The sequence below is a fragment of the Aulonocara stuartgranti genome (genome assembly GCF_965226115.1).
Source record: "Aulonocara stuartgranti genome assembly, chromosome: 7".
Classification (NCBI taxonomy): Eukaryota; Metazoa; Chordata; class Actinopteri; order Cichliformes; family Cichlidae; genus Aulonocara; species Aulonocara stuartgranti.
The window spans coordinates 59,111,145-59,128,231 of NC_138945.1; the positions used below are offsets into that span (position 1 = coordinate 59,111,145).

Below are 17,087 nucleotides of genomic sequence, written 5' to 3' on the forward strand. Positions count from 1 at the left end.
TTCTTTAAGTAGTCTTCAAGATTAGTGCTTCATGCTTCTTGAAGGATATTCGAAGCTCTTCTTTAGATTTTGTCTGCCTCTTGTTTTGTTCTCTGTCAAGATGATCCCACACTGCTTTAGTAATGTTGAGAACCACACTCTGGGCAGGCTGTTAATTCATGACTGGTAGTGTTACATGTTGTGTTTTTCTACCCAGGTATGTTTTTATTGCATTGAAATTGGAAACACTGCCAGGCTGAAAAGTACACGTTGTATGTCAGATGCTTTCCAGACAGTATTTTATGGTGGATGAAAATCTAATTGTACTTTTCTATGTTTATAATTTCATCAAGTTTTAGAAGATCCTAAACAAACCATGACAGAGCCTCCACCGTGTTTTACAGATGGCTGTAGACGCTCGCAGTTGTATCTCTCTCCTGACCTCTGTACAATTAACAATAATATGAACCAAATGTCAAATTTGGATTCATCACTCTACAAGGCCTGCAGCCACTGATTTTCAGTCCAGTTCTTGGGTAATTTGCCACACCTCAAACTTTTCTTCCTGTTTTCCTTCCTTAAGAATGGCTTCTTGACAGCCATCCTTCCACTGAGACCATTTCTAATGATGCTCAGCAGTCAGGTTCACCGCTCAGGGCTTGTGTCAGTTCTTTTCTGAATTTTTCCTATTTCCTGGAAAAAAAACTTTCAGATAGTGTTCAGTTGCTGTAGACTGATCAATTGGTTCTTTGATAGGTCACCTGTGATGTGAAGACAGAAAACCGATTCATCCCTTGAGTTTTGTGCTTGAGGTGCATTTTTATGGCTTAATGACTGAAAATGAAAGTGGTCATTTACAAGGACTGAACTGAAAATGAGTGAAAAAGCAGTACTCATATTCAAAGAAAAACTTTGAAAGACCTTCTAAAAACATGGGGAACTATTGACTAGCTCGAGACCACTTTAAAAAAATTTAAAAAGCGGTTGGGTTCCCTGGCAGCAAAATATGAAGAAGGAAAAGGTGGCTTGAGACTTTGGCACAGTTATTTACACACACACTAACACACAAACACACACACACACACACACACGCACACACACACACACGCATACAACTGATTGGTGAGTTCATGCTATATAAAAAAAATCAGGACATCTTTAAGAGAGATGCTTGCATACTGATCTAGTTGTAAAGACATTAGATTCCTGCTGTAATTTGAAGATAGATAATTCTCTTTCTAATCTCACTAATTAACTTTAGCTCAAATGTGAAAGCCGTCACTCCACCATATATGAAAGACAGGACAGCAGAGAAATTTGACAGTGCAATACAGCTAAGAAAATTCTCCCCATTTTGTTTAGGAACCAGAGATGCTGCATTTGGACTTGCTTTGACCCATTGGTGCCCATAGCCTTCACAAACTCTCACTTCCACCCCTCCTTCTTCCACAGCTCTTTCCTTCTCTTTCTTACTGTCACTTACACTTACACAGTGGGCCATTTCAGTGGCGGGAGGCTTTTATCTTTGCAGTCAGGCACGATGCAGACACGGAGAGGGGCTGCTCTGCTCTAGAGGACTATGCACTTGGAAGAGCGTATGCAATCAAGAGGTCACATCTGAGACCGGTGCAACCAGAAAGCCATTTCTCACATTCCAAACCAGAACTGAAGTCAGAGGAGTCAGTGAGTATTAATCACGCTGTACAGTTCAGAAGAAATGCCTTTGTTTGAGAGAGACTAGATCCTGCTCGTCTCAAACTCCTTTGCAGATAGAACAGGCACCCGCACATAGATACAAAACCACAGACTCACAGATGAATCTGTATCAGCAGACTTGCCAACTTCTGCAAAAAATTAATCAAAGACTGAATTCAAGGCAAGCTCTGCTGTATCTGTGAGCGTATGCATGCAAATGGGCATGTGCATGGATGTGAAAGTGCATATGTGTGCATGTTTTCTCAGTGAGTGAGCAAACAGTTGACTAAATTGGTAGTGGTAAGCATGAGCGTGTATTTCTGTTTCATTCACACATTTTCAACCACACATCTCCGTCTTATGTAACCAGTTTATTTAAACACTAGCTCTGATCGCTTATCTTCATATCTGCATATAAAAGTTGCATGCCAGCTGGCACAAATACCACTTTGTATAAAAGAACTGCTTTCGACAAGAGTACAACACGCTTCAAACAGATGACATAACAAGTGTTACATAACAGATATGGTAGTGGATGTCTGGCAGTCCCGATAAAGCCCGCTCATTTCTGACCTAAACTCCCAGCTCCAGAAAGTGTGGTCTCAGATCACTGATGACTTTATAATCTGCACCCAGAGGCTCAGTATGTATGATTGAGTGTTTCTGTGATTAACTGATGACCGCAGTGGGTGTTCTGATTGGCCCTCAAATCAGAATCAGAGAGGGGAAGTGTCATGACTGCTCCCTTTCCTCTCTTCCCTCACCACCTCTAGTTTGGAATAAGAACACTTTTCTTAATGGATAGGCCGGGGATTCTGTACTTTTCACATTATCTAAAATCTAGAATCTAAAAAACGTCTCAATCCAAAATAAATAAATAAATAAGTGGTGCTTGCTGTCAGTGTAGCCAAACCCCCCATAAACAGTAGTGTCTTAATCAGTGTCATAGACATGCAGTGTTTCCCTAGATGTGCTAAAGACACTTTGATCAAGCCACATTTTTGCACTGGATCAAATGTTCCTTCACTTACAATCGTGGGCATTAATTCAACAGTGAGTCATCTTATGTTAACTGTACTATTTTTTCTACTTACAATATGATATTCTTCATTGATGTGATGTTAATTTGTATAAATAATTAAAGACAAACAGAAAAGAAGGCGTACGTTTAAATTACAAACTGAAAAACAGAAATCAAAAACGTGATTACTCATCTCATTTCCAGGTTAACTGAATAACACACCCACAAATTACCCTGTAAAAACCGGAACTGACTCAGCTCTGTCCTTGGTTGTGTCTCGTGCAACATGAGGTTAGAAATATTACCCCTCACAGCAGAGCATCCGGTTAGAGCTTTTCTTTGAAAAATGCTGCCTAGAACACTCTTTAAAGGATGCTCTAAATCTCAGGAGTCACTTCTGTATTAAATGAATATTAAAATCTTTTCAATGGGGTCAAGATCATGTGTATATGCTCTGAACCAGAACACTATTTATGGAAAACTCTTCTTCAAAAATGCCCAAACAGTACATACAAGACAGGAATGGTTTCGAAGAAGAAAACCACTGTCGACAACATGGCACAAAAACAGCAAAACTGAGAAAATAACATCAATGAATTCTAGCACATTCTTTGGTTAAAAGAAAAGCAAAATAAATGCATTTGTAGATGATACAGATAGATCCTGCATGCCTGATGTCAATAAGGCAAGAAATACCACAGTGGCTGAAGAGCACCAACAGTGAAACATGGATGTAGGCGTAGGCTGATATGGGAATGCATGAGTGCACAAGCTTGTAGGGGAGATGACATTTACAGATGGCTCTATGAATGCATCTTTATATACCCAAAGACTGAAAGAAAAGACGACTCGCAGTCTTGAAAGGACAGGTCAGAGAAAAAACGATCAGTTTTAAAAGGAAGAAGTGAATGCATGGCTATATATATATATATATATATATATATATATATATTTCCCTAACTTGAATGTAGGATAACTCATTTGGAATATTTTGCAAAGGATAGCAGCACAGCAAAATCCCTCCAGCAACGAGAGCTGAAAAAAATAACTTGTGAGAAATGGCAGAACAGTTCTCTACAGATTTGGGACAGAATGGTATCCTCCGTGTCCAGGAGGAATGAATCTGTCAGCACAAATGTTATACAACAGGCAGATAGAAAATATATTTTTTAAAAAAAGAAAGAAAGAAAAGAAATCACTAATTGAAGTTGTACTTACTTGTTCTTGCACTGAAAGACATGCTGTATTTCTGGCATGCTTACATTAGCCATGCTAGCAGTATTGTATATCAGCAGTTTTCATGAAACTGCGCTGTTCCAAAAAATAGTAATGTCAAAGTGTCTTACTGTATATTTTACAGTTTTGTACTGTCTTTCTAGAATATCATTAAATTTACATAAGTACACTGTGATTTTACATGTCAAAGGTAAAATAACTGTAAATATAGTAAAACATAATTTACTTGTTTTTTTAAATATATTTTTTTGTACATACAGTGGGGCAAAAAAGTATTTAGTCAGCCACCGATTGTGCAAGTTCCCCCACCTAAAATGATGACAGAGGTCAGTAATTTGCACCAGAGGTACACTTCAACTGTGAGAGACAGAATGTGAAAAAAAAATCCATGAATCCACATGGTAGGATTTGTAAAGAATTTATTCGTAAATCAGGGTGGAAAATAAGTATTTGGTCAATAACAAAAATACAACTCAATACTTTGTAACATAACCTTTGTTGGCAATAACAGAGGTCAAACGTTTACTATAGGTCTTTACCAGGTTTGCACACACAGTAGCTGGTATTTTGGCCCATTCCTCCATGCAGATCTTCTCGAGAGCAGTGATGTTTTGGGGCTGTCGCCGAGCAACACGGACTTTCAACTCCCGCCACAGATTTTCTATGGGCTTGAGGTCTGGAGACTGGCTAGGCCACTCCAGGACTTTCAAATGCTTCTTACGGAGCCACTCCTTTGTTGCCCGGGCGGTGTGTTTTGGACCATTGTCATGTTGGAAGACCCAGCCTCGTTTCATCTTCAAAGTTCTCACTGATGGAAGGAGGTTTTGGCTCAAAATCTCACGATACATGGCCCCATTCATTCTGTCCTTAACACGGATCAGTCGTCCTGTCCCCTTGGCAGAAAAACAGCCCCATAGCATGATGTTTCCACCCCCATGCTTCACAGTAGGTATGGTGTTCTTGGGATGCAACTCAGTATTCTTCTTCCTCCAAACACGACGAGTTGAGTTGATACCAAAAAGTTCTACTTTGGTTTCATCTGACCACATGACATTCTCCCAATCCTCTGCTGTATCATCCATGTGCTCTCTGGCAAACTTCAGACGGGCCTGGACATGCACTGGCTTCAGCAGCGGAACACGTCTGGCACTGCGGGATTTGATTCCCTGCCGTTGTAGTGTGTTACTGATGGTGACCTTTGTTACTTTGGTCCCAGCTCTCTGCAGGTCATTCACCAGGTCCCCCCGTGCGGAGTTTGGAGTCTGACTGTTTGAGGCTGTGGACAGGTGTCTTTTATACAGATGATGAATTCAAACAGGTGCCATTCATACAGGTAACGAGTGGGGGACAGAAAAGCGTCTTACAGAAGACGTTACAGGTCTGTGAGAGCCAGAGATTTTCCTTGTTTGAGGTGACCAAATACTTATTTTCCACCCTGATTTACGAATAAATTCTTTACAAATCCTACCATGTGAATTCATGGATTTTTTTTTCACATTCTGTCTCTCACAGTTGAAGTGTACCTCTGGTGCAAATTACTGACCTCTGTCATCATTTTAAGTGGGGGAACTTGCACAATCGGTGGCTGACTAAATACTTTTTTGCCCTACTGTATGCATATTTAGATTGTAAAAATACATTCAGAAATGTATCATAATTTCACAAATATTTGTCTGTTATGTGAAAGAATGATCTGTTAAATTCAAATGTAATACTATGGAAAAATTGAAAATTAATGAGAACAATAATAATTAAAGGAGTATTTGAATTATAATTTTGCTGAAAATTTCATGTCATCTAGGATGGATGTTGGGACACATAATAACATGACGCTAAACATCGGCCAATGAATGTGAACTAACAACCACAAGGTCGCGGGTATGGCTGCACTGTAGGAAAAAATCCTAATATAAAAGTATTTTACTGGAAAAGGCAGAATCCCATGTAAAATTAGCGCAATAAACTCTATTTTCATTACTGAAAATAACTGTATTTTCATGAGAAAGTTATTTTCTGTTATTTTACGGTAGTATTTTGGCGCCCCAGCTGCCGGAATATTACTGTTGTTTTAAGATGTTTTTTTTAACAGTGTGGTCCTCACATTTAAATTGTAATGTCGATGATGAGCCTCTGACAAAACTTGTAGTGCAGTCAGGCAGCATTTTAATCTGTCCATTATTTTGGTTTAACTCAAATACCTGCAAAACTAATGACATTCCTACCATCTGTACTTCCATCTGCTGTTTGCCTTGCGTGCTGTTTAGCAATGCAAACTGATATGGTAAACATGGTGATCATTACCTGCTAAACACAATGGTTTTGTGAACATGTTTGAATGCTGACAATAGTATTCAGCTTAAAGCAGCAGGCCTGTGGGCTGTTCAATGTCTTCAGAGGGACAAACCGCCCTTGTCACAGAAGAAGGAGGAAACTGTATTAACAGTCATAAGATTTGTCAGAATGAGGATGCAGAAATTTGTTGGCAGCCTACTAACAAGCTGAACATTTGTTATGGTGTGAACAGGGAAAATGACGTCTTGGTTAATGAGTTCAAAGAGGCCACTGACTCAAGCCGTGTCATGCTGGTGACAGTGTGGGCATTCCTGAGGGAAAGAGCAGTACATCAAGGGAAAGACATTAAATGTATAGAGCAATTCAAGCAATTTCTCTGTAATAGAAAACAATGAAGGGCATTTTTATTGCATTTTTAGTCCTGAGGGGACGCTTTGGATATCTTTAGGACTTATCAAGGACATGGCCAGCCAGGGGACCAAAGTTGCAGCTTTTATTTGTCTGGTTGCTTCTATCTGTTTATTGCCTTAGTTAAAGGTTAAATAGCATGATTTTAAAATAAAACAGTTTCCATCCAGGTATTTGTTAGAAGCAAAGCTAGACAGTTTGCAGGAAAGGTATAAGTGTAGTCTGCAAACTGCAGTAAGTCTAACAAGTTCCACTTGGCATTTCAAGACCTTTATCAGCAGCATACACTAGCGTGACTTCAGGGCTGGATTCAACACAAAATGAGGACAAAACCAACTGAGGCAGATCTTGGTGAGTAACAAACTTCTACATATTCATGTGTGATTTTGAATGGGATGGACACGCAACTACCCAGCATGCACCAGCAGCCTAAAAAGAAAATGATTTGGCCAGGGAAGTGTCATCTGGTGAAAAGAGAGCTGCGAAACAAAGCATCTATTCTTGTCCTGATGGAACACACGCTGATTTTGCTGCAGTGTAAATCCCTATTGTGATTGGCTGATGATCAAACACTGTTGAGTTTATTCAAAGGTTACAGGAAATCAGTGTAACTTATTAATGACACAGAGCTTTGCTGTCATCACAGCCTGTCGCAGTAAGCCAGCAAAAACAGCCGATTCTTCTATGTCTATACAGTGAGCTGATTAGTATGCCATCTTGGACGCATTCTGCTACCCCAAGGCTGCGAGATCAGAAAAAGCTTTTTGCTTCAATTTTATTCCAAAGTGTGTGTTCTTGGTTGTGTGCCATTGTTTTTCTGATTTGTATTGGTGGCCACAAGCAAAAGGCCCATTCCTGTTAAAATCTTCAGAGTGCACTACCCAGCCCTGCTCGGTCACATGATGCACTGTTTTTGTGTTGCACATTGTTAAAAATCAAAGCCAGAGCCCGTTAGTCAGTGAGGTTGGGTTGTGATCAAGCTGACAGTCTCACCTAAAGGCTTCGATGAGTCTCTCCACTTTCTGTGCTTCTCCCTGAACACGGACATGGGCCTGGAACTTTCTCAGGGCTTCGTCAAGCTCCATGCCTGAGAAATCCATCTCGTCCACAACACAGCTATAAAGAGACAGAGAGGGAGGGGGGGAAAGACAAGAAAAAAAGGCAAAATGAAGCTGGGTTTAGTTTCAGTACTTCACTGTAGTGAGAAGGTAACAGAGTGAGTGTGCGAGTGGATCTGAGACAAACTATCTGTACCCAAGTGCTGACGGCAAATCTCGTCATTACAGTCATAGTTCCATTACAGAACCACTGACCTGAATGATGCACATAGAGACAACATGCTTGCACGTGCACACACATATACCCACGTGCTGTGCAAATATCAGTGGAGAAGAAAGAGTCCGAAAATAGTGGGAAAAGAGGGATGAGATGGCAAAAAATGAAAAGAAAAGAGGGAATGGGAAAGAGAGAGGTAACATGAAAGGCTGAGGACAGACTGCGGTAATGGGAGTAGTACGTACAAGATTGCGCATGTACATTTAGGTGCATGGGTGTATTTGTGTCCATACAAGTGTGTCTCTTTGAAAGAAAGTGAGGGTGTGTGCTTAAGTGTGTGTTCAGTGCAGTGACCTATTTCTACAGTCTGTACAACAACATCAGCAGAAAACCTCGCTACGCTGGTTCTCAGTCTGCAGCCTACACTGGGAGGATGCAAAAAGGGGTGAGTGTCAAAGCATTAAGAAAAAGCATGTTTTCATGGATGTCTTCCATTTCCGCAAACTGGTGCCACATGTCAAGTGAGTTTTGCGCGTACGCTCATTTATAAGGTAATTGCTTTCGAAAACCAGCTCAGTTTGAGATAGCTTTTAAAATAACTGAAGTTTGAAAGTCCAAATTTAACAGATGTTTTACTTTATTTACCTCAGTTTCTTAGCCATATAAAGCAACAGTACCATCGGACTTTGTACTATGATGTATGATTGAAACTCTACTAAAGGACCTAAATGAGAATATTAGTGAGATTAGGTTTTCCTTAAAAAGAAAAAGTCTTTAAAGAGGTCCATATGGATGCAAAGTATGTATAGAAATGACTTTTCCTGTGAGAATACTGGCAAGGAGAAGAGAGATAAGCACACATGTGCAGGAGCTTTGATCATCATTAAATTGTTATCATTTGCAGACATTTCTCAAATAAGGTATCACAGTGATTTTCTGCAATATCAACAAGCAGCCAGTTTGTCCTTGAAACCTTTGTAGAGGCAGAAAAAAAAGAAACCACAAAGAACTCAGTGCCTAAAAAAGCCTCTATACAGCCTGATTCTTTCAGGTCTCCTCAAAATAGGGGCACCCTCACAAATAGCGGGGTCAGCTCCTCAGCTACATGTGAATGAGTTTGTTTTTTTCCAAGGTCAGGAAGGAATTCTAATCTTAAAGCCCGATTCAATGAGAAGTGAAACGACTGAAAATGTGAGCATTTACAGTTTTGCAGCAACGAAGCAATCTAAATCTGGTGGAGAGAACCGTGTAATAAGGTTTAAATTTTCAAAATGAATACTGTGTTAAGATTATTAACTCAAATTGAGAAAATTAAATAGGCAAATAGCAAAAAAAACTTTTTCACTTTATAATGAGTAAATGCTAAATAGACTGGTACTAAACACTCAAAGCTCTACGAGCCTCAATCACCCAGACATACAAGCACTTTTTTCTATACCTAAGCACCTCGTCTAACATTCATGGACATGTTCATACTCCCATGGATCCTTCAGGAGCAGCTTGGGGTTCAGTATCTTGCCCAAGGGTACTTCAATAGGCAGACAGCAGTAGCTGAGCTACTGACCCTACAGTTGGTAGATGACCCACTGTACCTCTTAACTCACATCCGCTCCTAAACAATGTAGCTGTAAATGTTAATAAGATCTATTGCTGTCAGTCCAGATGCTGGACTGCAGCGCAGTTTCTGTTTCACTGATCTAAGGTGCTTGACATAAGATAAGAAAAAAGTGTCAAAGTGAGTGAGAGAATATTTTATGATCGGAAACTCAAAAAGTGAGGTGCACTTAAACCAGTTTTATAAATGTCATTAGTTCATTACTATGGGGATTACCTTTGTCAAATCTGACAAAATAACCCCCAAAATGTCATCATGTTCATACAAGTTTGTGCACTGACGCTATAAATTTGTAAGAAGCCTATATTTCTAACTGGAAGTACAACGTTTGAATGATCAGAATATAAGAAAAGGGGTGCCTTATTATCACCATAAAGTCAGTTATATCTTTTCCTAATCAAATAAACCTAAATGATGACTGATGACAGAGAAATGACATGAACTCACTCAAGGACATCTCTGTTGAACTGCAGTTTGCTGTTCCCCAGAAACTCCCCAATCATCTGCCGACTTAGGCCCTTCCTCTGCAGCAGAAAGTGAGCCACTCCGATGGCCGTGTCTGGGACGAAACCACGCGTAATCAGGAAGTGGATGCCTCTCTCTGGATTCCTGTCCGCACATAACAAATAGAGAAAAGCACATAGCGTTAGAGGGAATGGTGCGTGTAAGAAGTTTTGTGCATTCAAGCAGAGAGGTGTGTTGAGCTGAGCGCGAAACAAAATCTCTTACACTATATTTAAGAGAAAGGGTGCCTAATATGTGTGTGTGTGTGTGTGTGTGTGTGTGTGTGTGTGTGTGTGTGTGTGTGTGTGTGTGTGTGTGTGTGTGTGTGTGTGTGTGTGTGTGTCAGAGGAGGCACTAGGAAAAAGAGGGAAAAGAGAGGCGCATCCGTGCGCAAAAGCTGTTAGCTGTGGACTTTAGAAAGAGACCAAGTGTTACTGATGCATATGGGTTAATTTACATTAATTTGTATTAGCTAATAATAAGTGCAGTCCAACCGTGGACACTATTTATAGGAACTCTGTGGCTCTCGCATTGTTCATGACCTCCTTGACTGCCTCTAATGTTCCACCGCATTTATTCTCTTTGCATCTGTCTCTCTCTCTCATTCCCATCCCTGCCTTCCTCTTGATGTCTTTTTTTTGCCATGGACATCAGATCATCAGAAGATAACACTGAACAGGCAGCTCCTCCCAACAATCACAAACGCTAATGAGCAGCTGCCTAAAGCGGTTTTGCATGGCTGTTGGAGATGTGTTGGAGACACAAACAGCAGTAAGAGTACTTTGAACCCTGAGCCAGAGGGTGCAGAAATATTTATTATATATTTTCTGAGAGAGTGCTCGGTGTGTGTGTGTGTGTGTGTGTGTGTGTGTGTGTGTGTGTGTGTGTGTGTGTGTGTGTGTGTGTGTGTGTGTGTGTGTGTGTGGTGGTCTACTCACACATTGAAGAGGTTGAGTCCTATACGATAGAGGCGTTTGCGGTGTGTGTCAGTAGACAGGGTGGGTGAGCGGCAAGAGGCTGGATCCTGGCAGCGGTCCCTCGGCAGAGAGACGACCAGAGCCTGCAGGGCCTCGGGGCTCGGCCCCCCGGAGATCTGCTGGGGATGAGTGTAGTGGTACTGCTGGTACTGGGTATAAATCTGGGCAGGCTGTTGGTTAGTCTGGGCTGAGGTGGAGATGGAAGTGGAAGTAGAGGTAGAAGTGGAGGAGGATCCCAGTCTGTCTGTGCTGTTCTCCCCTTCCATTCCTCCTCCCCCTGCAGTTGGCACTGCTGAACCCCTCCTGGATCCTAGATCAACCATTTCCAGCTCTTCACTAGGCGGAGGTGCAGGAAACTCTGGCTCCTCCACTGACTGGTTGTCTCCTCCCCCAGCCATTCCACTCACAGAAGTCTTCCTGCTACCTGGTTGTCCCCCACCTGCATTGCCCAAAGAGGTGGTGGTGGTTGTGGTGGTGGCAGAGGAGATGGTATAGGAGCTATTGCTGTCAATATGAACTGTAACATCCCTGAACGCCATGAGCAGCGAGCTGGCACTACGTGGCAGACAAGCACTCTCAGCAGCTGCACGAAGCGCCCCGGGGTCCATTAGCAGTCCCTTGCCCTCTCCACCCTCAGACAAGCTCCAGCCACGAAGGGCCTCATCAATTGACTGCGCCAAGGAGTGCAGCTGAAAGTATGATCACAAAAAAATATAAAAATTCACATCACAACTCGTGATTTAATCAGGTCAAGGGCCATGATTCATGTATGTAAAAGCTTATGATAGTCGCAGGGTTGCTCATTAGTGGCTTTTAGTAAGACTAGTGGAACTAAATTAACAATGACAGCAGCTGGACTACTGAGTGGGCCACTGGCATTAAGATTAAACTCATTTCTATCAAGTCACTAGAGCCAGTCAGTTTAGTTTAGCTAAGTAAGATAAAGTGTAGATGCAAGGACACTGAGGGTCAGCTCTGTTCTTGGATAAGTAGTGCAAGATTTAAAGAGAATTTAAAGATAAGTTCAGTCAGGGTAAGAGAATATTGTCACGGAGATCAGTAGATTTATGATGGGACAGACTGATACTGACAGCGTGCCTCACGAATATGGTAAAATCTTATTTAACATGACTACACGCTCGTAGGGCTCCTTGGCTTTAATGAAGTCATAATGCCATGCAGACATTTGCTGATTTGCATTAAAACACAAAGTAAGTCAGAGAATAATAAGAATGTCATCAGTTTTGCAGATGTTTCATCATAAACCTCAGTATCAGACACATTCACATCTTGACCTGAGGACATCAAAGAATGATCAAAGTTATAAAAGATCCCGAGGAGATTATGAATGTCTACACCAAATTTTCTGCCAATACATTTACTAGAAAATGACACAAAAGTCAAGACGTTGTTAAAAATGTATCTTCTGAATGATGAAGGACATGGTGTATCTATCGAATTTAATAGTAATATGCTCTGTACCTGTCAAAATATTTGACTAGAGGGTTAAAGAAGTCACTGGGATTCACAGTCATGGAAAGGTCAATGTCTAAAATGTACCAAAAATTGTTATAATTCATTCAGTGGTTTTCCAGATATTTCTATCTGGAGTTTATAAAAAGTTTATAAAACATTTATAAAATCATACAGTTTTGCATTCCTACAACACAAGATTAAAACAAAAAACAAAAACCTCACTTGTTCAGAGAAGCAGTCTTCCAGTTGTGTGAGTGAGGGTCCTGGGGTTTGAGGTGTGGGTGGTGCTGGGCCTGGTCCAGGTCCTGGGCCTGAGCCTGAGCCTGGGGCAGGAGTTGGGGGAGGTGCCGAGGCTGACGCAGGAGACGATGGGGGCAGAGACGTGGAGCGGCAAGGGGGTGGAGGGGGGGTTTTAGAGCGTAAAGGTATCTGTCCTCCTCCAGGATGCAGAGTGTAGCTGTGTCTCTGAGCTGCGTTCCGGTTTCTGCCCGAAGGGCTGGGATGCCGTAGAGAGATCCGACGAGGAAGCTTACTTTCTGACAATGAGTTGCGGATCTTCTGGAAGTTTTTGCTGAGCTGGTACTGACGGAAGGCTGTCTGGATACGACGGGCTGCCCGCCTTGCTATGAGATGGCCTCCATACTTCTGCTCCAACTCTTCTATCTGGGAAAAGGGAGAGAGCGAGTATATTAAATTTGTTGACAGGATTCTGAGACTTTAAGACATTTCAGGAATAGTACTGCAAAGCACACAAAATCTAATGAAAGATACTTATTCATCCAGCAGTAAGCAAACATGTTACAATTTTGCGCCAATGCCTGCAAAAGATCAAAAGAGCTGACTTGAATCATGAAATTCCCACTCACACCCTTCTTAAGCCTTGATTATACTTTCCACTAGTCCATGAGTCTGCTAGCGCCCGCTTGGGTCTTACTTATCAGTCCACTCTTTTTAAAACTGGTGGGTGTTTGTGTTATTAGAACCAAAGTAAACATCATCTATCATCATTCAGCTGCTAATACTGGCTGAAGGGGCATGAAAAAGAGGATGGATGGGCTGTGACAAAGGTGCTGTTGAGAAAATGAATAGAAAAGTAAACACCCGCACAAGCTTATTTCTGTTCCATTTGTTGGCAGAGCAGCTCAGCTTAAAATCTCACTGTCCTCCACAATTTTTTGCTCTCTTACATTTTCGGCGAGAGGGAATCGAAGGAGAAGTGGGAGGCAGGGGGAGAAGAGACAAAAAGGGAGGGAAAAAGGAGGACAGCCACTCATTTGTGTGTGTTTCTGTGTGTGCGTGGATTTGATCATACCAAAAGTACACACAGACACGCTCATATAAGTGAATCCATGCAACAGCGCTAGCAGTAACAGCGGACCCTTCAGCAGTTTCCTATGAGGAATAAAGACATCTCCAGCCGCCAGAAGCAGTTATTAGCTGTTACCATGACAACTTAGCATCGTTCATGCTCCTGTCTCTGTGGCAGTGGTATCCTGGGTGCTCTTTTTTCATGTGAACATAGACAGAAATAGATCTGAATGGGAATCTGTTTTTATTTTTTTGTCACCCAACTCTGTGTCAAGTGAGCAACCTTCACATGCACACCTTCTCGTGCAAAGACAGGTAGAACAACCAGCTCTGCCTCAGCACCCAAAATATGCTCATGAGCCCACATACACCTGCTAAAAGACATACCTGTTTGTTTTTATTCTCCAGGGTGCTCTCGTACTCACTGGGTCCCTCCCTTTTGGTACCCTCTGTTTCCTGTCTGTCCCCAGAGGAGGTGCCATCCTCCAGGCTCAGCATCTGTCCACTGACACAGAAATAAGAGCGGAAAGATATCAGTCCTTCTGACGGAGTAAAACTCTGATGTCAGTGGCTGGTCATCAAGTATGTGAAATGTGAAGAGACTTATAAGGGGAGCAGCACGCAGACAGTGATGTGTAGCTGTGGCGGCCCAGGGTGAGGTTGACTGGCTTTATGTGCCCAGTCCTATTTGGTCAGATTTGTGGCTCGAGTGCAAGTTGCAAGTGTGCAACTCTGAATATGTAACAGTGTAAAACTATGTAAAAATTATAATCTCCACCTCTTATTTGCTGTTTCAAACATAAAACTCAGCTTTTTCTTATTGTGTTCTGCAGAAAAGAAACAGCACATCAGCTGTTTGTCAATGTGATGAAAAAAAAATGTTTTTAAAAATCATAATTTCTTGGACCCAAAAATGACTCATTAAATGAACAATCCACAAGCAATATTCATTTCTATCACAATAATACAACATAGAGAAAATGCACAAGTCCTCACACTATGACAAACAGTGAAAGCATTTTATTTTTCCATTAATAGCCAAAATAACCTAAATTACTATTCAGTTAATATTGATTCATTTCCCTTTAGTGTGCTGATCCAGTTGTTCCCAACCCTTTTTGCTTGTGAGCCGGTAATGTGAATCAATATCTTCTTGTGATCCATCATCGCAGGATGCATGTCTATAAACTGTGAGCAGTCAAAGACTGATTCTTTATTCTCTGACTCTCTCTTAAGGAGGTAAGAATCAGCTGTAATAGAAGTGAACGTTTTCCTATATTCCTCAGTGGTGACTAGCTCACACTTGACCAGTAACTGGTTTATCAATAGATTGTTCCTCCTATTCAATCGGTAAATTAAAATGTTATATATAAAGCATAAATGATCACCTCTTTGCGGTTAGCTCGCACTGTAGTGTTATATAAATGGAAGATTGTTTAGTTTAGTTTAGACATGCAGCCACTCTCATATTTGCCCTCCTTATAAGTCTTCTTGATGACCATCTGACAAAATATTCAGCAATTCTCCGCTCATGCATATTTACCAAACATCTGTCGATCTCTCCAGGCCTCCTTCTATTACTATGTGAGAAGTTTGAATGTTTCTTTTTATTTGTTGATGTTCATTACATGTTGTGTACTGAGATCTGAGGGACATATTTTGTCAAGTTTGCTCAGATTTGTTCCAGAGTATTGCATGAACAGACTGACACCACCACTTCACTTCCCTTTTCCCTTCAGAACTGTCTTAATTATTTGTGGCATAGCTTCAAAAAGGTGCTGGAAACATTCCTCTGAGATTTTGGTCCATATTGACATGACAGCATCACACGCCCGTTTCAGATTCGTTGGCTGCACATCCTCTATCAGATTGAGATCCGAGGACTCTGGAGACCATTGTCATGTTGAGTTTTGTGACATGGTACATTATCCTGCTGGAATGGTAAATGGCCTGCATTTGTATAGCGCTTTTCTAGTCCCTAAGGACCCCAAAGCGCTTCACACTACATTCAGTCATTCACCCATTCACACACACATTCACACACTGGCGATGGCAAGCTACATTGTAGCCACAGCTGCCCTGGGGCGCACTGACAGAGGCGAGGCTGCCAGACACTGGCGCCACCGAGCCCTCTGACCGCCACCAGTAGGCAAACATGAGGTTAGTATCTTGCCCAAGGATATTTGGCATGCAGCCAGGAGGCAGCCTGGGATCGAACCACCGACCTTCTGATTAGTGGCTGACCTGCTCCATCCTATCCATCCTGAAGATGGATACAGTTTGGTCATAAAGGGATGGACATGGACAGCAACAATACTCAATACTGTGACATTTAAACAATGCTCAAGTGGCACTAAGAGGCTCAGTGTACCAAGAAATGATTGATTATTCCACCAACGACAACCTGAACTGTTAATAAAAGGCAGGGTGGATCCAAACTTTCCTGTTGTTTATGCCAAATTTAGAGCCTAGAGCCAAATATTGCAGCAGAAAATGAAACTCATCAGACCAAACAATTTTTTTTTTTGTGCCAGTGTGAACAATTGTCTCCATTTTCTGTTCCAAGCTGACAGGAGAGGAGTCTGGTGTGGTCTTCTGCTGCTATAAGCCTGTCCAGAGATGCTCTTCTGCATTCTCTGAGTTACTGATGCCTCTTGTAATTATCATCTGACCTCTGATTACAACAAGGCATTTTTGTCATGGAATGTTTTCTCTTTTTCAGATCGTTGTCTGTTTTTTGACATAATCAGGCCAGTCTGCTACAAACAACCACGATGCTCAGGTTAAACTTCAGCACGTTATCTTCACCATGTTTACATGCATTAAATTGCTGCATTGTAATTGACTGATTAGATAATTACTAAAACTAATAAAGTAGCAGGTGAGTATGTGTATTGATTATGAAAAGAAACTACAGGTGAAGGCATGTTTTTTTTTTCATACGGAGGTCAATTTTGAAATTTTGGGTTATTTTATTTCCATAAGATGTCTTTTTCCAGACAAGTCATGAGAAAATGTCCAAAATACACAAACAGGCATTTTAAGACACTTTGTCTACATATTCATGGAAAATACTGTTTGGAATTTAGCAGCACCATTTCTTTATAATAATTTTTTTCTCATAGTCAAAACCAGAAACCTCCTTGAATGTGTGCGCATGACGTTGTGTGCTTGTTCACTCTTTCTTCCTCCCAGATAAGGCTTACTCTAATAATTTTTACACGAAGAGGACCAGTGCTAAACGGGACCAGGGAGAACAAAAAGCCCGCTCATGGTTAAATAATGACTGCATCACTAAATT

At 41.4% G+C, this 17,087-nt stretch overlaps 1 protein-coding gene across 3 annotated transcripts in view; it reads right to left on the minus strand.

Moving 5' to 3' along the window:
• The window catches only part of iqsec3b (IQ motif and Sec7 domain ArfGEF 3b), a 35,922-nt gene that overhangs the window by 10,803 nt on the left and 8,032 nt on the right, over positions 1-17,087 (minus strand). For all 3 annotated transcript variants that reach the window (XM_082540654.1, XM_082540653.1, XM_082540655.1), the window contains exons 3-7: positions 14,174-14,291; positions 12,701-13,141; positions 10,964-11,691; positions 9,969-10,130; positions 7,625-7,747 (exon numbers count right to left, since the gene is read on the minus strand). In XM_082540654.1, coding sequence (XP_082396780.1) covers positions 7,625-7,747; positions 9,969-10,130; positions 10,964-11,691; positions 12,701-13,141; positions 14,174-14,291 — 1,572 coding nt within the window. The remainder of the gene's footprint in view (positions 1-7,624; positions 7,748-9,968; positions 10,131-10,963; positions 11,692-12,700; positions 13,142-14,173; positions 14,292-17,087) is intronic.